The sequence below is a fragment of the Quercus robur genome, chromosome 9 (genome assembly GCF_932294415.1).
Source record: "Quercus robur chromosome 9, dhQueRobu3.1, whole genome shotgun sequence".
NCBI classification, from domain to species: domain Eukaryota; kingdom Viridiplantae; phylum Streptophyta; class Magnoliopsida; order Fagales; family Fagaceae; genus Quercus; species Quercus robur.
In genome coordinates this window covers 35,189,085-35,206,967 of record NC_065542.1, presented here as the reverse complement: position 1 = coordinate 35,206,967, position 17,883 = coordinate 35,189,085, and the positions used below count along the sequence as shown (strand labels likewise).

Genomic DNA, 17,883 nt, shown 5'->3' with positions numbered 1-17,883 from the left:
TAAAGTATAAAACCCGGATGGAGTGGGTTTTTACTATCTTGAGTTGTAAAATAGCAACTAAAGGATGTTTACACCCCCCAATGCCAGTACTTAGGTCCTTATGACTCTCCAAAGTAAGCAAAGCTTGGCAACGTCACCGTCACCATCACCAACGGCTCATTGTTGGGCTGGTTGTCCACACAATGAGTTTGAGCTTTGATTTTCTGGTCATGTGGGTTTTAATTTTTATTATATTATGTATTTTTGAGGGTATAATTGTGTATTTGTGTGCATCGTGCTCTATATTTTATATAGTAAAAATATGACATGTCACATTATTATTATTAGAGGGTGTAAACCAGTGTATTTACACGTTCTAATTTATTCTCATATTTATTACCACATTAATATACAAGCACGAAACCAAAAAACAAGATTATTCATACTTAACTAGTGCCCCCAACTTAGCAAAAACCTTTAGATATTTTGAAATAATATTCTCTCTTTTTTCCACCTCTTTTGGAGGCCGGGAGTTTTGGAGAGTAGGGGTGGGGGGTTCTCCACATATCCATTTGATATTGATTAATTTATGCCTTTTATAAATTTCATATTACACAACTTACGAATTTAAGGAGAGTAAAATATTTAAGTTTTCGTTCATCTATCTCTTTTGAGAAGGGGGGGGGGGCGTCCAAATAATACCCCAAGCTTTGTAGGACCTCATAAACAAGAAGCTTGAGGTGGAAACTACAACCTACAAGTATCTTCTTCAAAAACTTGGCATAAAAAACTAATTAGAATTGCTTTTTATCTTTGGTACAATGTCGTACAAGGTAATAGTGAATCACTATTCAGTAGAGGTGGCAATTTTTATCCATATCCATGAACCCACCCATCATTACTCACCTAATTTGGACAAGTCTTAACCCAATGCATTTGAATATTTGGGCTAAATTGGTACAGACCCATTAGGTTATTTAATTATATAGATCTTAATGGATAAGCCCACCAATACCCACTAAAAAACTCATCTAAAATTTAAAATAAACAACATAAAATCTAAATTTCTAGAAAATGATCAAAATACTCCTGAAACCTAGAAAATGACCAAAATACCCTCAAAACCTAAAAATTACCAAAATACCCTAAAAACCCAAAAAAAAATGACCAAAATACCCTGAAACCTAAAATTACCAAGATACCCCAAACCCCAAAAAATGACAAAAATACCCCTAAAACCAAAACCAAAAAAATTGACCAAAATACTCCTGAAACCCAAAAAATGACCAAAATCCCCCCCAAAACCTAGAAATTACCAAAATACCCCCAAAACTTGAAAATTATCAAAATACCCCCAAAATCCAAAATCCAAGAAAATGACCAAAATACCCTTGAACCCTAAAAAATTGCTGAAATACCCCAAAACCTAAAAATTACCAAAATACTTCTGAAACCTAGAAATTTACCGAAATAACCAAAAAAAAAATCTAAAGATTATTGAAATACCCTTAAAACCCTAAAAGATGACAAAAATACCCTCATAACCTAAAAAATTATTGAAATACCCTTAAAATCGAAAAAAAGATCAAAATAACCCCAAAACCGAAAAAATTATTGAAATTCCCTTGTAACCTAAAAAATTACCGAAATTCCCTCAAAACCTATAAAATGATTGAAATACTCTTAGAACCTTTAATTTGTCGAACATATTCTCAAAACATCCAAAATACCCCAAACCTCTATTTTGGTAGTTTTAGATGTTTCAGGTGTATTTCGGTCATCTTACATGTTTAGGGGTATTTTGGTCATAATTTAGGTTTCAGGGGTTTTTATCGATCGATTTTTTAGGTTTTAGGGTTATTTTGGTCATTTTTTAGGTTTTGGGATATTTCGATCATTTTTTAGGTTTCAAGGTATTTTGGTAATTTTTTAGGTTTTGGAAGTATTTCAGTCATTTTTTAGGTTTTGAAGGTATTTCAGTCATTTTTTAGGTTTAGGGGGGATTTTGGTATTTTTTTAGTTTTAGGGTGTATTTTGCTAATTTTTAAGTTTCAAGGATATTTCGATCATTTTTAGGGTATTTTGATCATTTTTAGGTTTTAGGGGAGTATTTTAGTCATTTTTTAGTTTTCAGGGTATTTTGGTCTTTTTTAAGTTTTTGGGGTATTTTGGTCATTTTATAGATTTCGGGAGTTTTTCAGTCATTTTTTAGGTTACAGGGTAATTTGGTAATTTTCTCAAGTTTCGGGGATATTTTAGTCATTTTCTAGGTATTGGAGATATTTTGGTCATCTTTTAGATTTTACCGGTATTTTTCGTAATTTTAAAGTTTTAGAGGTATTTTGGTCATTTTTTTAGGTTTAGGGGGCATTTTGCTCATTTTAAAGATTTTGGAGATATTTTGGTCATTTTAATAGTTTTTAACTATATTTGGTAATTTTAGAAATATCGGGAGCATTTTGATCATTTCAGAAGTTTCATGAGTATTTTGCTCATTTTAGAGATTTTGGGAATATTTTGGTCATTTTAGTAATTTTTGAGCATATTTGGTAATTTTAGAAATATCAGGGGTATTTTGATTATTTTAGATATTTCATAGGTATTTTGCTCATTTTAAAGATTTTGACAATATTTTGCTCATTTTAGAGACTTTGGATATAATTTTGGATGTCCAAGGGTATATTGGTAATTTTGGAAGTGTAGGGATATTTGTGCCATTTTGGGTATTTAAGAGGATTTTGGTAATTTTGGAGGTCAAGAGGGTATTCAAGTAGTTTAAGAGGTATTTGGGTCATATTGGATTAAATTGGTGGATTACTATTAATTAAATGAATTGGGTTGGTAATGGATAATTAATTTATATATAAACGAGTCATAGATGAATAAATGGGTAATTATACACTCAACCCATTTATGACCCAACCTGCCCATTTGTCACCCCTAATATTTCAAAGAAACTGTTAAATTAATACCCAACAAAAAATATCCATTAATAAGAGATCTATGTGCTGCTGCACGCTTGAGCTGAAATACAAGCCAAGCAGCACTTCAAAAGATGATTACAGTTCCAGTTCAAGTTTTCACCTAGGGAAAAAAGACAACACATTATTCTGACAGGGAGCTACTGCCAGTCACCCAGTTTTAACAGTTCAAAATACAATAAAGGCAATAACATACCAAATTGAAGTTACTAGATCCGACCACCCAAAATCAAAAAATATATTGGGCTGCAGTCAGAAGGAGAAAAATACAGCATGAATTTGGCTTCGAAGCTCAAATCCCAAGTTGAAGGTAGATTTTCAACAAGTAAAATATTGGATGGAACTGGCCTACAAAAACAAGGGCCTATTCCAGCAAGCTGCATCTGTTAAAAAAACAGAAAAACCACTTAAGTAAAAGCCACAACGAAAACCTCCACCATTATCTACAGCTACGCCACCATTTTAGCATCATAGATTCATAGAGCATCACCAGACTTAAACCACAAATTTTTCTCTCTTCTAAAACTCTTGTGAACTATACACTAATTCATATCTACAACAGAGCTTGCCCATTCCATACAAAGCTCTGTTATCTTCATCTCCACAGAGTCTCCTTCAGTTGCAGTAGTTTGACACTACCAAACACCCAAGTTACCTTAGATATGAGCTCAGGTAAAGCCTTGCCCCAATATGTAGGGGATCATCATCCCCACCTACTGCATGAAGTACTACAGGAATGGTTGAAAGGAGATGCACTGTGAGGGGGAAAACTCCAGGATCAACTTCAGTATTTGAAATGACAGATTTGCAAATGGGCTCTGAAGCCTGAGCAGCAACACCAGTATCACCTACCTGTTCACTAGAACTCCCTCCAAACACCCCCAGTTCAATTTTCACATCACATGGACTTACAACAAATGCAATGTCTTCAAGTGCCCTCCATTTACCAGGGCCACCTCTCCTAGAAGAGCGTTTGTTAGCTAAACTAAGCACCAATGTGGAAGTAGTCTCCAGCCATTCTACAGTCAAGCCTTCTACTTCATCATAATATATCCGGCGCTCAATCTGATAGAATGACAGGATAAAAATTAAGGGCAGCACAGAGAAAAACAAATGGGAAAAAAAAGGGGGAGAGTGACAGAGAGAGAGGGTTTTTAATTAAGGAAGATAGAAGTCAGAAACAACTTACAGCTAGCTTTTGAATATAAATGGACATGAATCTTGGCCCAAGACCCAATACTCTTGCTTCTGAAAATAAAATCTGCAGTAGGACAATAGATAGGCCAAACATGAAGCACAATCCAAACACTGAAACACTCAGGATGAACATAACAAAGAGAGCAATGCCTAAACAACCATAATACCAACTTGAATTCAAAGTATTTGGCTTAATCAGACTGATAAAATTTTACTGGTTATTTTATACTAGGACGCATGGATGCGACGAAAATGGTTGTGTGTGTGTGTGTCAGACATGGCTGCTTACATGCCCGCCTGTGGAGTGTCCGACCAAAAAAATTATTTTTTAATTGGGACACGGGCTCGACATGGTTGCAGCCCACTCTCAACACAGCTGACAATTAAAAAAATAAATAACTAAAAATCAATGATTTTCTTCCCTACCAGTCTACCATGATAACAATCATCAATCTGTAGAACAAAACTTTTCAAAACAAACTTCCCTCTCTTTCACACTCTCAAACAGCTCCCCAGTTCTCTCACACACTCTCTCTGTGTTGCGCTACCAGCCATCCTTGGCTTTCTCACTGCCAGATCATCCAAACAGCAGCATCGCACCTTGTTGGCCATCCTCAGTGTCAGATCAGTGACCCAAAAGGACCATTGCACCTCCATCAGATTTCTCAAAGTTGTTGCAGATCACTCCTCACCATCAACTTTACATCTCTCTTGCGGTCTCGCCCACCTGGCCTTGTTCTCTACTCTAATGTTTTTGACTTTTTTATTAAAAAAAAAAAAAAATTATTTTATTTTATTTTTGTTTTTGTTTCTAGAGATTTCTATTCTCTCGTATCTATCAAGACAAGGGGTTTTAAATTGTAATTTCATTTTTGGTTAAATCCTTAAGATTGTTAGTTACCAATAAATTATAGTCTGGTTAAGTTTTTGGATTTTATTCATTTTTTATTATTAATTGTTATAAAATATAAATCTTCTGTTAAAATTATTATTTATTAGTACATTATGGTCAATTTACTGTTAAAAATACAATATTTTATTGTCAAAAATTATTATTTAGTTGCATTTTTTATTTATGTTTGAAGTTGAATTATTTGTAGATAAAATTAATAAAAATGTGATTGCTACTAATAAATTACACCCTAAAATACCTAAAAATAATTAATTAGTTACCATGTCCCTACAATGTCATGTCCTAGTTTTTTAAGAATTGCAGTGTTGCCTTGTCTCATGTCATGTCAGTGTCTGTGCTTCTTAGATTTTACATTAAGCTTCTAATTAAGAATGCACACTTCAAGATTGGAACAGTAGTTACAGTACAATGCTTTGAATTATTAAACTATCAAGTCTGATAGAAAGCTACTCATGAAGAGAATGAGGGTGAACACATTTCACATAGTGAGGGTACTTGGTTGTAGCATTCCTGCCAAATACTAAGGATCTATATATATACACACACACATTGGAATTCAAGTTAAAGATAACAAAAATCATGATGCAAGTATAAGATATGAAATATGTAAATACAGAGTATGGTGGCAGGAGGTATGACAAAGGCAGACATAGATAACAAATCCCAAAGTGAATGCAGCATTTAATGTAGGACAAAGTAGCACCTTAGTGATGCACTAACATCTTTCCACAATCACAATCCACCAGTGGTAATAATTTGTTTTTAAAGGTTAACGAAAGAGGACTGCAAATTAAAATTGCGCTGAAGGAAGAATAAAAAATACCTTTTTTTTCTTTAGCAGGACCCACATGTAGAGCTTGTCACAGGCATCCTTCACATGCCCGCTAGCCTGCTTTCTTTCATTGCAATAAGCAGCAACATCTGCAAGTGATTCAGAGCAGGGAACTCCATGCTTTACTGCTGCAGCTGACAGTGCTTTCTTACCTTCCAGGGATTCCGCAGCATCTCTATCAAAATGAATACAAGTGAAACATCTTCTTGCTACTTTCTCTCCCCTGCTAACTTTTGGCAGAGATCCTCGATAATTCAAGTACAACTCCTCAGCCTCTATGGCTGCAGCCAGTGTCCAGTGCACTATAATATCAGGATACCGACGCAGAGGTGAAGTAAAATGAGTGTAGCGTTTTTCTTCATCCCATTCTTCAATTCGTGCAGCTACCAGCTCCATTTCAACTGCGGTTGGCACACTTACTAGGTAAACAAGCACACAAAGCCCCACAACTACATCCAGAAGCATGGCATGTGCATCTCATTGTTTTGCAAGAAGAGTTTTTACTGCAAGAGCTGCAATGGAGGAGCTGCTGTGGCCAATCATCATCATCCGAATCATCCAAATATTCTGATTCAGATGTATCCATGTCTTCTGATCTAGAGGAGCTCCTGTAGCCCTAAAATCATGTATAGAATAATTCAGCCAAAAAAAAAAAAAAAGAAGAAAAGAAGCAAACAGTTTTTGGCTAATGGTAAAAAAAAAAAAAAAAGGAACAGCAATAGAAACAATTAACCAATAATATGTGACTGGAAATCATGTATAGCATAATTCAGCAAGTAAAATACCAAAAAAAAAAAAAAAAAAAAAAGCAAACTATTTTTTGGCTGATTGTTAAAAAGAAGAGAAGGGTGCGCCTACCTGGTTGCGCAAGTCATTCTTATGCCCTTCATTGTTTAGGTCCCCATCCGTTGCCATTCTCCTTTTCTTCGAGACATTCTATTGCAAAGTAGAAATGAAAAAAAAATAATAATAATAATAATAATAATAAGAAAAATAACAGACAACCATGTCCAAGAAAGTCAAAAGGATAGTTTAACAACGTATGATGTCACTTAAGAAGTATAGCTATATAGATCCAAATCCAATTTAATGAAATAGATGGCCCACCCAAATCCAATAGATTATGTATATATGTAGATTGTATCACTATTTGTTTTTTCCCTCTCCCAAGATATATTACTCATGGTCAGATTAGAGGTACCGTAATGCACTTACCAGTGAATGTATAAGTTCTGCTTTGTCCATCTCCAACTTCAGAACCTTTTCCTTCAAATCTCTTATTTCTGAGTCCTTTTCTCTACAGTCAATGCAACGTTTTGTAGACATGGAAGCTTTTTTTGTTTTTTGTGGCAAAACCTGGCATGTAATTATAAAAAATAAAAATAAAAAAATAAAAAATAAAAAAAAGTATGAAATAACAGTGAAAGCCCTACACCTAAGCACATTAAAGGTAACATACAATGATGATAAGAACGACAGCCAACTATACACAGGCAACTTTGTTAGACAAATATCTGCTTTTTTATTATATTTAATATCTTCAATTTATATTGTTTTGATTTTTTAAGCAATCAACTAGAGAGAAATTACCCGGTTTCAGTATGCTGCACTCAATGATAATGTGGTTACCAAAACAGTTCTTGGACAGCAAATTAATAATGGAGAAAAATCTCTTTCTAGGAAAGAATATGTATGTTTTTTTTTTGATAAGTAATAATGAAGTATATTAAGAAAACTACCTCATGAAAGCAGAGGCAGAACAGACAATACAGAGAGAGAAACAAACAGAAAAAGAAAAGAGAACTAGAAAACAAGCAGAAAGCAACAAAGAACTAAATACAAAGGAGAGAACAAAGGAACAAAGGGAGGGAATCACTAGAGGTGAGTCCCCAAGCCCTAGACCAATCAAAAAGAGAACCACAAAAATAAGCGAGCAACTGGTCATCGGATTTGTCCCTGTCCTCAAAAGTTTGCCAATTCCGCTCCCTCCAAATACACCACATTAGGCACAACGGAGCTAAATTCCAAATGCTAGAAGAATGCTTTCCAAACCAGTTCCACCAACTGAAGAGCATTTCTGCAACCGATCTAGGCAAGACCCAAGAAATCCCAAAAGATCTGAAAATCAAGCTCCACAACTTATAAGCTTTTTCACAATGGAGAAGCAAATGATTCACCGTCTCCCCATTACAACGACACATAATACACCAATCAACCAGCTCAAAGCCTCTACACCACAAAGTGTCCCCTGTAAGAATCTTCTCCCAAGCAGCCGTCCAAACAAAGAAAGAGACGTGCGTAGGGGCCTTAACCTTCGAAATACCTTTCCAAGGAAAAGTAAAAGGAAAGGGGCTTCGAAGCTTGTCGTAAAAGGAGTGAATGTTGAAATCCCCCTTCTTCGACAATTTCCAAACCATGCGGTCTCCTTGCTCGGAGTGAGGTAAACAAGAATCCAAGGTATGGAGAAATTCATCCACCTCTCCCATCTCCCAATCATTAGGGTCCCTAAGAAAAGGAACCTTCCAACTTCTACGAGCCTCGGTCCCCAATCTTCGAGAGACAAGGCCACAGAAGCCTCTCTATTAGAAACAATCCCATACACAACCGGGAAGGAAAGATGAAGTGGAGAGTCCCCACACCACTGATCTGTCCAAAACTTCACTCTATCCCCCACCCCTATCTCAAACCGGATAAACTTGCTAAAAACCTCCCAACCTTTTCGGATACTTCTCCATAAACCACACCCATGAACACCCCTACCCAACTTGGAAGACCAACCCCCCCACTCTTCCCCAAACTTCAAAGCTACAACCCTCCTCCAAAGACGAGTCTCCTCAACCCCAAACCGCCATAACCACTTCCCAAGTAAAGCTTTATTAAAGGTAGTTAGTTTCCTGATACCCAAGCCACCATTAACCTTAGGAGCACACACCTTATCCCACCCCACCAAATGAACCTTCGACTCCCCCCACAGGAAGTCCCTCTGAATCTTCTCAATTTTATTAGCCACATGTGACGGTATGGTGAAGAGAGATAAATAGTAAGTAGGAAGGCTGGAAAGCGTACTCTTGAGCAGCGTCAATCTTCCACCTTTTGACAAATACAACTTCTTCCACCCGGCTAACCTCCGATTAATCTTTCTCCAAGATAGGATTCCAAATAGAGGGGGATTTATGAGAAGCCCCCAACGGCATACCAAGGTAGGTCATAGGCAAGGACCCAATCCGACAACCCAAAATCTCTGCCAAGTCATGAATATTATTAACCTCCCCTACTGGAACCATCTCACTCTTCAGGACATTAACCTTCAAACCAGTCACAACCTGAAAACAGAAGAGAAGCATCCGCACATGAAGGATCTGCTCCACTTCCGCATCACAAAACAAGATAGTATCATCCGCAAATAGAAGGTGCGAGACACATTCCCTTTCACCCCGTCTTCCAACAGCCTTGAAACCCCTAATCAGGCCAGCACCTTCAACTCTTTTCAACATCCTACTCAAGACCTCCATCATGACTAGAAATAACAAAGGAGATAGCGGATCCCCTTGCCTCAGACCCCTCGTGCTCCCAAAAAAGTCAGCAGGATCCCCATTAATCAAAATAGAAAACTGGACCGTCGAGATACAAATGCGGATCCATCTACACCACTTCTCCCCGAAGCCCATTCTCTTCAAAAGGTCCAAAAGAGCCTCCCAATTCACATGATCGTAAGCTTTCTCAATGTCTAGCTTACAAATAACCCCCGGGATCTTACTCTTCACTCGACTATCAACACACTCATTGGCAATAAGAACTGAGTCAAGAATCTGTCTTCCTCCCACAAAACTATTCTGATACTCAGAAATCAGATGATCTAAGACCGGTTTCAAACGATTCGCCAAAACCTTAGATAGGATCTTGTACATGCTCCCCACCAAGCTAATAGGCCTGAAATCTCGAATATTGGAAGCATCATTCTTCTTAGGAATGAGAACTAAGAGGTAGTATTCAAAGATTTCTCAAACTTACTATGTTGATAGAACTCCTCAAAAACTGCTAGGACATCCCTTTCCACCACTCTCCAACAATGGTGGAAAAAGGCCATAGAGAAGCCGTCTGGACCTGGAGCTTTATCTCCAGCTAGCTCGTTAACGGCTAAAAGAATTTCCTCCTTCTCAAACCTCCTTTCAAGCCAACCCCTCTCCGACCCATCTATCTGATCAAACTCCAAACCTTCCACAAAAGGCCTCCACTCCTCCGTCTCCTGATACAGATTTTTATAAAAGTTTACTACCTGGGCAGCCACCTCGGATTCCTCCTCATAGATCACCCCATCCACCTCCAGAATACTCAGATTATTATACCTTTTGCGGGAATTAGCCACCCTATGGAAAAATTTAGTATTATTATCTCCTTCCTTAATCCATAGCATCCTTGATTTCTGTCTCCAAGAGATTTCTTCCAAAGAGAGAAGATTCTTAACTTCAGATCTCATCACATCTCTCTCACAAGCCTCAGCATCAGAGAGGCCAAATTCCCCTTCCTTGACATCAAAGGATTTCAGAGCCTCTAATAAATGAGACTTTTTGCGCCCAACATGACCAAACTCCAACCGGTTCCACTGAATGATATCTCCTTTCAAAGCCTTCAGCTTTTTGGCAAACACAAAGCTAGGAGTACTAGAGGAGGAATGACGATTCCACCAAGAATGAACTCTATCTATAAACCCATCCGACTTTAGCCACATATTCTCAAACCTAAACGGACTTTTACCCCTCGCCATTCCCCCTACCTCCACAAGAATTGGGAAATGATCTGAAACAGGACGAGGTAAAATCCGTTGGGTCACATCCGAGAAGTGCTCCTCCCAATCATGAGACACCAAAACTCTGTCTATCCTAGACATCGAGGGCTGATCTGAACCACTAGACCTAGTATATCTCCCACCCTCCAGAGGCAAGTCAATCAAGTTAAGATCCCCAATGAACTCCGAAAAGAGTTCCATGGCCGTAGTAAGACGAGAATAACCCAACCGCTCGCTAGGGAAATGAACAATATTAAAATCCCCGATGCAACACCAAGGGACATTCCAATATTTCTAAACACCAACCAACTCGTCCCACATTAGACCCCTCTCATTGCTATCAACTGGGCCATAAACCCCCGAACACGCCCAAGTGAAACCGTCCCCCACCCCACGCCACCGAACAGACACAGAGAAAGAGCCCACCAAACACTCCGACCTCTCTAAAACCCTCCTATCCCACATCAGCAAAACCCCACCCGCCGTCTGGACAGCATCTAGCGCCACCCAATCCATAAAAAGACAACTCCATAAGCTACCAACCAACTGTCTGTCCAGGCCAGCAAGCTTAGTTTTTTGAAGGCAGATAACATCACACTTCCAATTACGCAATAAATTTTTCACTATCAAACGTTTCCGACCGTCATTCAGACCCCTAACATTCCAAGAAAGAATTTTCAAATTCATAAAGACAAAAACACCCCCACTGACCAAAAACTCAACAGCCAGCACGCTGCCTACCATCATAATTAACCGAGGATTGCAAATTCCTCAGTTCTCTCTTCCCTTTCTCCTTAAAAATGACAACTTTTCTAGAAGCAGTAGCTTTCCTGTTCAACTCTTTGGCAGCCTCCGTCTCCCTCTCAATCTTTTGTAGCAAGGCAATACATAAGTTCTCATGCCGGCACAAAGGCAGCCCCACCAGTTTACTAAACCCAAGAAGTCTGTTCTTCACCCATCTAGAGATATCCAATGTGTTCACATTCTCCACTGCCTCATTACTCCAATTAAACTCAGCTGCCAAAGGGAACCCAAAGGACGTGATAGATAACAGAGGAGTTGATAAACTATCCTCTCCCCCCAAACCCATATCTGAGTTGTTCAGTTCATCCTCCACCAAATCACTCACCCAAGCAACAGCACATAAAGCCTTCGAGAGAGTCACCGCTGAACTGGGTTGCACTATTTCAAGGGCAGCATTCGGCTTGGAGATGACACAACTGTCCCAGCCACCTTCAGCCCCAATGTTGTCCCTCAAGCCCACAAGCCCAGCCCTTGATAAACTCAGAAATAAATCAGATAAAAACCTCTCTGCCGATGACCACAACGGCTCCTTATCAGCCTTACCCGGTGACACCGAATGCACATCGGAATTAATTCCGTCGGAGGAAGGGCCGCTAGCCTTGATCGGAGGGATCGAAGACTCGCCGGAGCAAGAACCGGAACAAAAACCGGCGGTGCAGGGGTCGCCGGCCTTTCCCGGTGTCATTGGAAGCTCGTCGGAGCTGAAACCGGCAGAGGAGGGGCCGTCGACCTCCACTAGCTGCAACGGAGACCCAACTGACCCAGTCCCGACAGTGGGGAGATCGGCGTCCTTTCCCGGTGGCTCCAAGAGCTCATCGGAGCTGGAACCGACGACGAAGGGGCCGTCGGCCACCACTAGAGGCTTGGCGCTCCGGTCCGACGCTCCTTGCTGGTGACGAGCCTTGGGACAAGCCTCTATTGCCAAGACCTGGGCTGACTTACCTTCCCCATCCAGAGAACACTCACCCTTTTCAAACAAACTTGGGCCTGAGAAAGAAAAACCCATCACTGGGCTTGTTCCACGGCCCAAACCAGGCCTAAAAGCATCCTGTTTGGTTCCTTGAGGAGCCCAATTAAGGACCTTAGAAGCATCAGAGTTGCCTTCCCAATCCACTTCACGTGCCACCCCTCTGATCTTAGAAACTCCCCCTTTCTTTCTAACCCAAGAGACCCGTCTCCTCCCTATCACATCAACCTCTATGACAAGACCTCCCCCTGCCCTGCAAGATCTCCTAAAATCAGACTTCTTCCCCTTTACATCAGCTTTTGAATTCAAAAAGCTTGGGGAAAGTAAGCTAGTATCTGCCAACTTCTTCTGACCCACCTCAGCCACCTCACTCAACCGTTACTCCCTCCAAATCCTTCCCACCACCTCCATCCTTCCAGACTTGCTCACTGGAATTTCTCCCACTTTTGCACCTAAGAGTTTCAGATTCTCCCCTTTTTTCTTCTTTCCTAGCTGTGTAAACTTCTCTTTGGCTGTGAGTCCAAGATGTGACAGCTGCTTTCTATCCTCAGTTCTTCCATGAAAACCTTGCACAACTTCAGCAAAAGTTCTAGAGTTTTGATCCTCCAGCTTATGCTTCCGTGCCTAAGGAATGAATTTAGGGGGACCATTTCCACCCACTGCATATTGAGAAGGAAACAACAATTTCCTTAGTTCTAGACCAAAAACCCTCCAACCAAATCTCTCATTGCCTTCTAGTACAATAATCGATCTCCTAGTCCCACCAGCTTTGAGTTCAGATAGCAGCAAGAACTGGCCTAAGGAATTGGAACACCATTGGAGAAAGAAAGCAGTGTCAGCCTCTCTAAGAGTGAAAAACTGCTTGAATCTCTTCCCAACAACAAAGTGTTCAATGCAAAACATCAGCCAATGGGCTGCGTTCTTGCTCATGAAAACTGATCTCATGGCAAACTTGCCCTTCTCAAAAATCCTTAATAAGAAAAAATGACCCCCTTCCTCTACAACTAATTGAAAAGATTTAGACTCAATGAGAAAGCTACGAACCCCCCCCCCCCCAATGACTCCTTTAAGACTCTTTCATTAGCTTCCTGTTACCATAACCCTTTGGGTTTGTTGGAGGAAAAGATATAGAAAGCAGCAGCAACAATGGCTACAAGAGCCACTGCTGCACCCACAAGAATCTGAGTATCTACTGTCTGTAAGAAATCCATGATATGAATATGATGATCCTCGAGAGAAAGAGCAAAGAGACATATGTCACAGACACTGTGTTTGTTTTCTTTTATCAAGAACAGACTTATTTGGTGGTGAAAACGACACGACAGTGAAGAAAACAACAGAGAAATTTGGTAGCGGTAGCGGTAGGTCAGAAAATGTGTTTGGATTGTAGAAAAGGGGATCTGCTTCTTTTATGCTTCTGGTGCACCTACCCCTACCACTCCCACTACCCACACCACCCTCTCTCTAATCTCTATTGGTTTTTTTTATGTTTTTTTTTCCATGAAAGAATATGTATGTATAGTTATCAATCTATGTATACATACATAGATTGATATATGTATGTATAGTTACACTCTACCATTTCCATGACCAGACCCTAAGAAAGATGGGATCTAAGAGGCCCACAAACACAGTTCAACAGTAGATTGAACCAATAAAGTATGTTGAGAGAATACTTACAGCTGCCTTGTTCTGAATGTTGCGAGCATGATTTGCATACTTCAATGTGCTCAGGGTTTCCTTACGATTTGCGTTGGCAGGACGTACACAAGCTTCAATCAATACAAAACATTGTTAACATTAAAAATAAAAAGGAGGAATTACAAGAAAGAAAGATCTAAGATGCTTGAATAAGTATATTGACACATACCAATCATAACCGTTTTGCTGTTTCCTCCAAGAGAATCCTACATATTCAAATTTCAATAAACAATCATGAGAGAAATTTTTACAATCAGTCAAATTTTCACTTTAAATACCAAAAAATGTTAATAATAACCCTTATTCCATTATTTTGGTACTTATGGCAGTCTCCATATTACACCTTCTTACTATGTGTTCTTGTGTTATGTAAAATATAATGTACTAATCCATGACCAGATCCAATTTCATTGGTACAAGCAAATTCTAAGAAATTATACTTACAATTTAAGTAAGAAAAATAAATATTTATTCACTTGCCTGTAACAAGTGGGTTAACTTCCTATCACGATACGGAATGTGACATATTTCTTTCCTCTTCCTTTTACCTCCCAAGTCACTTATCACCTTGCCAAGTGCCAATAAATCCTCATTGATAGAAGTTCCTACATCAAATAAACTATTAAAACAAACACAAATGGGAAAAACTCCAATTTAAATGATGAAACATACTTATCATTCCATATATCACATTCACAATGGATGGCTATTTTAGAATTTAAAACTACAAAGCTATAGATGTTCATCTTGCCACTATCTTATAAACCATTTTGTAACAGATTGAAACCCCAAGACCAAGTCTCTACCTTTACCAGCGAGATCCACTAGAAGCAGTTTTGCACATATGATGTCATCACCAATGTCTTCATTGTGTGCAAAATTCTTTTGCTCCATAGTAATTGTAAAGATAGCATGTGAGCCACTGAAAACGGTAAAAGTTAACATGAAGTTCAACATTATAAATTATATAACTTTCAACATAATGAAGTATGGCAACAGTTCAAATTATGAAATGTTCATTCAAAACTACAAAGCTAGAGATTTTCATTGGCAACACTTTTCAAAAATATATATCACTATGAAATTTTCACCTTGATTGGTCATTCATATCAGTACTCCCAGTGGCACGAGAGTGGGAACCGTTAGATAGATTTGTTGCCATCTCTTCTTCTGTCCTAACTTCTGCCTCGATGACTCCAGCAACTGTTGTTCCTCCATCAATTTCTCTAATTTGTAAGGAAACCCTTGCATGCAAATTTGGATCTAGCAAATCATACACTTTATTCGTGAGTACCTGTCATCACATCATACCACATCAAGTAGTGAGGCAAAGGAAACAAAACGAAACAAGCTAAGTAGAAGTATTTCTTTTACCTCAATAAATGAGACTCTAATAACAAATTCTCTTGAATCTTTCATCACTTCGACTCTCTGGAATATGTCTTCCATTACTTTAGGTATGACTCCTACATTACTTCCCTTCCCTGAATAGTTAGTCCCCATGGTGTACGTCTTCCCCGACCCCGTCTTAAAAAACATAAACAGAGTAAACTCAGCAATGTATCAAAACATATTTTCGAGTGTTCTAACTCTATAAGATAAAATAAAAAGTTATACCTGGCCATATGCAATAACAGTGGCATTACGACCATCGAATAGTGCATCCACAAGAGGAGAAACACAATCCTTGTATAATGCAGAAGCAGGCGAGCCAGTACTACCACCATAAACATAATCGAAGGTGAAGGACTTCGAACCAATTTGCACCTAATTTTGAACACCAAATTTCAAGCTCAATCATACACATATCATCAAATTAGATTAAAACTAATTTTTAAAAAATCAAGTACCTGAGGCAGAGGTTCACCATGAAACACTGAAATGCAATCCGTACCGTCATCTGGCCTGATACTAACCGCGACTCGGACGCGTTGGGAACTCCTCGCTTCCGAATTCTCCATCTCCAAAACCAGAGAGATTGCGAGAGATCGACGGGCTTTTGGTTTTGTTTGGGTTTTTTTTTTTTCGAAACCAAACAGAGAGAGAGAAATACAATGTTACTGTTGCTATTACTTTGAGAATGAGTTTGAGAGGGTTCGAGAGGGTTCGAGAGGGGCTCGAGAGTTTCAGAGTCTTGAGAGCTGATCTGAGGAGAGAGAGAGAGAGAAGGAGAGCAACGGGAGAGAGAAAAGAATAAGACTAAAAAAAAGAGAAAGAAATGTTCTTTTAATTAATACGGGTAGGTATTAAAAAATTATTTTAAACTTTTACCGCTGAAGCTAAAAGTAGCTTCGTACAATTTTGGCTTTACATACATTAATATAGAGTATGTATTTATTTATTTATTTACTTTTTTTTTTTTTTTTCTTGATAACTATTTTAGTTTCTTTGATATTAAACACATCATATACATTTAAATACCGTTTATTTTATTGAAAATTAAAAATTATTATTGAAAATACTGTAAAAATATTTTTTATTACTACAAATTAGTGGTCATCCGTTTTTAGCACTTGAATAATTTTTTTTGAAAAATAAAAACAAATAAATTATAATAAGCATTACATTATGTCATTTTTTATCCTTTATAATACTTATTCTCATTCTTATATAATTACCATTGCAATCTACCAAACGTTCTATTACCTTGGTAAAATGAAAAAAAAAAAAAAAAAAAAAAAAAAAAAAAAGAAAAGAAAAGAAAAGAAGGGGGAGGTACCAAACACCTCTCTTATAAATTTTCCTTTTTTCTTTTACCTTAATATAAATTAAGAAAAGTGTTATGTCTACAACACTTTTCAATACTTGCACAACAAATTATAGGTGGTAAGTTATTATTAGTTCTAATTTGAATTCACAACTTAAAATATTTTTTTTTACTCACTTGTAACGACATACAATAATTTTTCATTTAAAATTTATTGTAAAAATATTGTAAAATATACATTTCTCATAAATTTCAATCACCTAAGGTTATGCCGAAATTAAATGGGCAACAAAAGTTAATATAATGATGATTATCACCGTTTCAGTCAATATAAATTCTCCTTAATGAGTCTTTCCTTAAGATTAATAAACCTCCACTATGCATAAATAAACCATAATCGCAGAAATACATCCAATCAGAATCAACAAAGAGAAACACTGTAGTGTCCCCCACACGATGATGGATGAATTACAAAATTTTAAAAAATATATATATATTGAGGAATTTTCCCATATTCTCTGGAGCGGAGCCATCAAAAACGTTGAAAATTAAAGTCAAATCTCAACCTTCCTCAAACTTCCACTACCAACCCCTTTCCCACTCGGGATGTTTTCAACAACTTAAGAGGTGTTTGGTAAGATATTTTAAACAACGGTTTTCAGTGTTTAAACAACATTACACGTATTTCTACTGACTTTTTCACCCACACATATTTTTAAAAAATACAAACAATGTTACTAGAACAATATTACTAAACGCTCCCTTATTTTCACTTATTAGGGCTTTATTGAAAGATGATGGAGAGTTTCGATAAGAATCACAGTTGCCTTATGTTTGAGGTAACAAAATTAATATTAGTATAAATAATTAAAAAATTGACATATCAATTAAATAACGGTATAATATCTAGACCTTTAAAAAAAATATATTGTATAAAAGAGTGGTTTGGTAATTTTAATATACAGGCAAAAATACATTGTTGCTCCCTAAAGTTTACCTTAAACCCATTTGGTTCC

General features: G+C 37.9%; 2 protein-coding genes across 2 annotated transcripts; both read right to left on the bottom strand.

The window, feature by feature from the left end:
• Positions 1 to 2,944: 2,944 nt before the first annotated feature.
• On the bottom strand, positions 2,945 to 6,298 carry LOC126701011 (inactive exonuclease DIS3L2-like). The gene is made up of 3 exons (XM_050399159.1): positions 5,894 to 6,298; positions 4,150 to 4,221; positions 2,945 to 4,025 (listed from the first exon to the last, which is right to left on the bottom strand). Exons 1-3 carry the CDS (start codon positions 6,296 to 6,298, stop codon positions 3,612 to 3,614), a joined length of 891 nt encoding a protein of 296 aa, XP_050255116.1. The 3' UTR covers positions 2,945 to 3,611.
• Positions 6,023 to 16,355, bottom strand: LOC126698233 (kinesin-like protein KIN-4C). The gene is made up of 11 exons (XM_050395326.1): positions 16,011 to 16,355; positions 15,778 to 15,927; positions 15,535 to 15,687; positions 15,252 to 15,454; positions 14,967 to 15,082; positions 14,641 to 14,765; positions 14,330 to 14,366; positions 14,140 to 14,231; positions 7,118 to 7,258; positions 6,761 to 6,838; positions 6,023 to 6,518 (listed from the first exon to the last, which is right to left on the bottom strand). The coding sequence occupies exons 1-11, from the start codon at positions 16,119 to 16,121 to the stop codon at positions 6,300 to 6,302; spliced, it is 1,425 nt and encodes a 474-aa protein (XP_050251283.1). The 5' UTR covers positions 16,122 to 16,355; the 3' UTR covers positions 6,023 to 6,299.
• Positions 16,356 to 17,883: the final 1,528 nt, after the last annotated feature.

What these genes read in the sequence shown, in the direction of transcription:
- LOC126701011 (XM_050399159.1), bottom strand. Translation starts at nt 6,298, where the DNA reads ATGGAGCTGGTAGCTGCACGAATTGAAGAATGGGATGAAGAAAAACGC. An exon ending in TCCTGCTAAAGAAAAAAAAG is followed by an intron (nt 4,222 to 5,893) that starts GTATTTTTTATT and finishes GTCCTACTGCAG; the next exon opens with ATTTTATTTTCAGAAGCAAG. An exon ending in TTTATATTCAAAAGCTAGCT is followed by an intron (nt 4,026 to 4,149) that starts GTAAGTTGTTTC and finishes TCATTCTATCAG; the next exon opens with ATTGAGCGCCGGATATATTA.
- LOC126698233 (XM_050395326.1), bottom strand. Translation starts at nt 16,121, where the DNA reads ATGGAGAATTCGGAAGCGAGGAGTTCCCAACGCGTCCGAGTCGCGGTT. An exon ending in AGTGGATCTCGCTGGTAAAG is followed by an intron (nt 14,766 to 14,966) that starts GTAGAGACTTGG and finishes TATTTGATGTAG; the next exon opens with GAACTTCTATCAATGAGGAT. An exon ending in AGTTAACCCACTTGTTACAG is followed by an intron (nt 14,367 to 14,640) that starts GCAAGTGAATAA and finishes TTGAATATGTAG; the next exon opens with GATTCTCTTGGAGGAAACAG.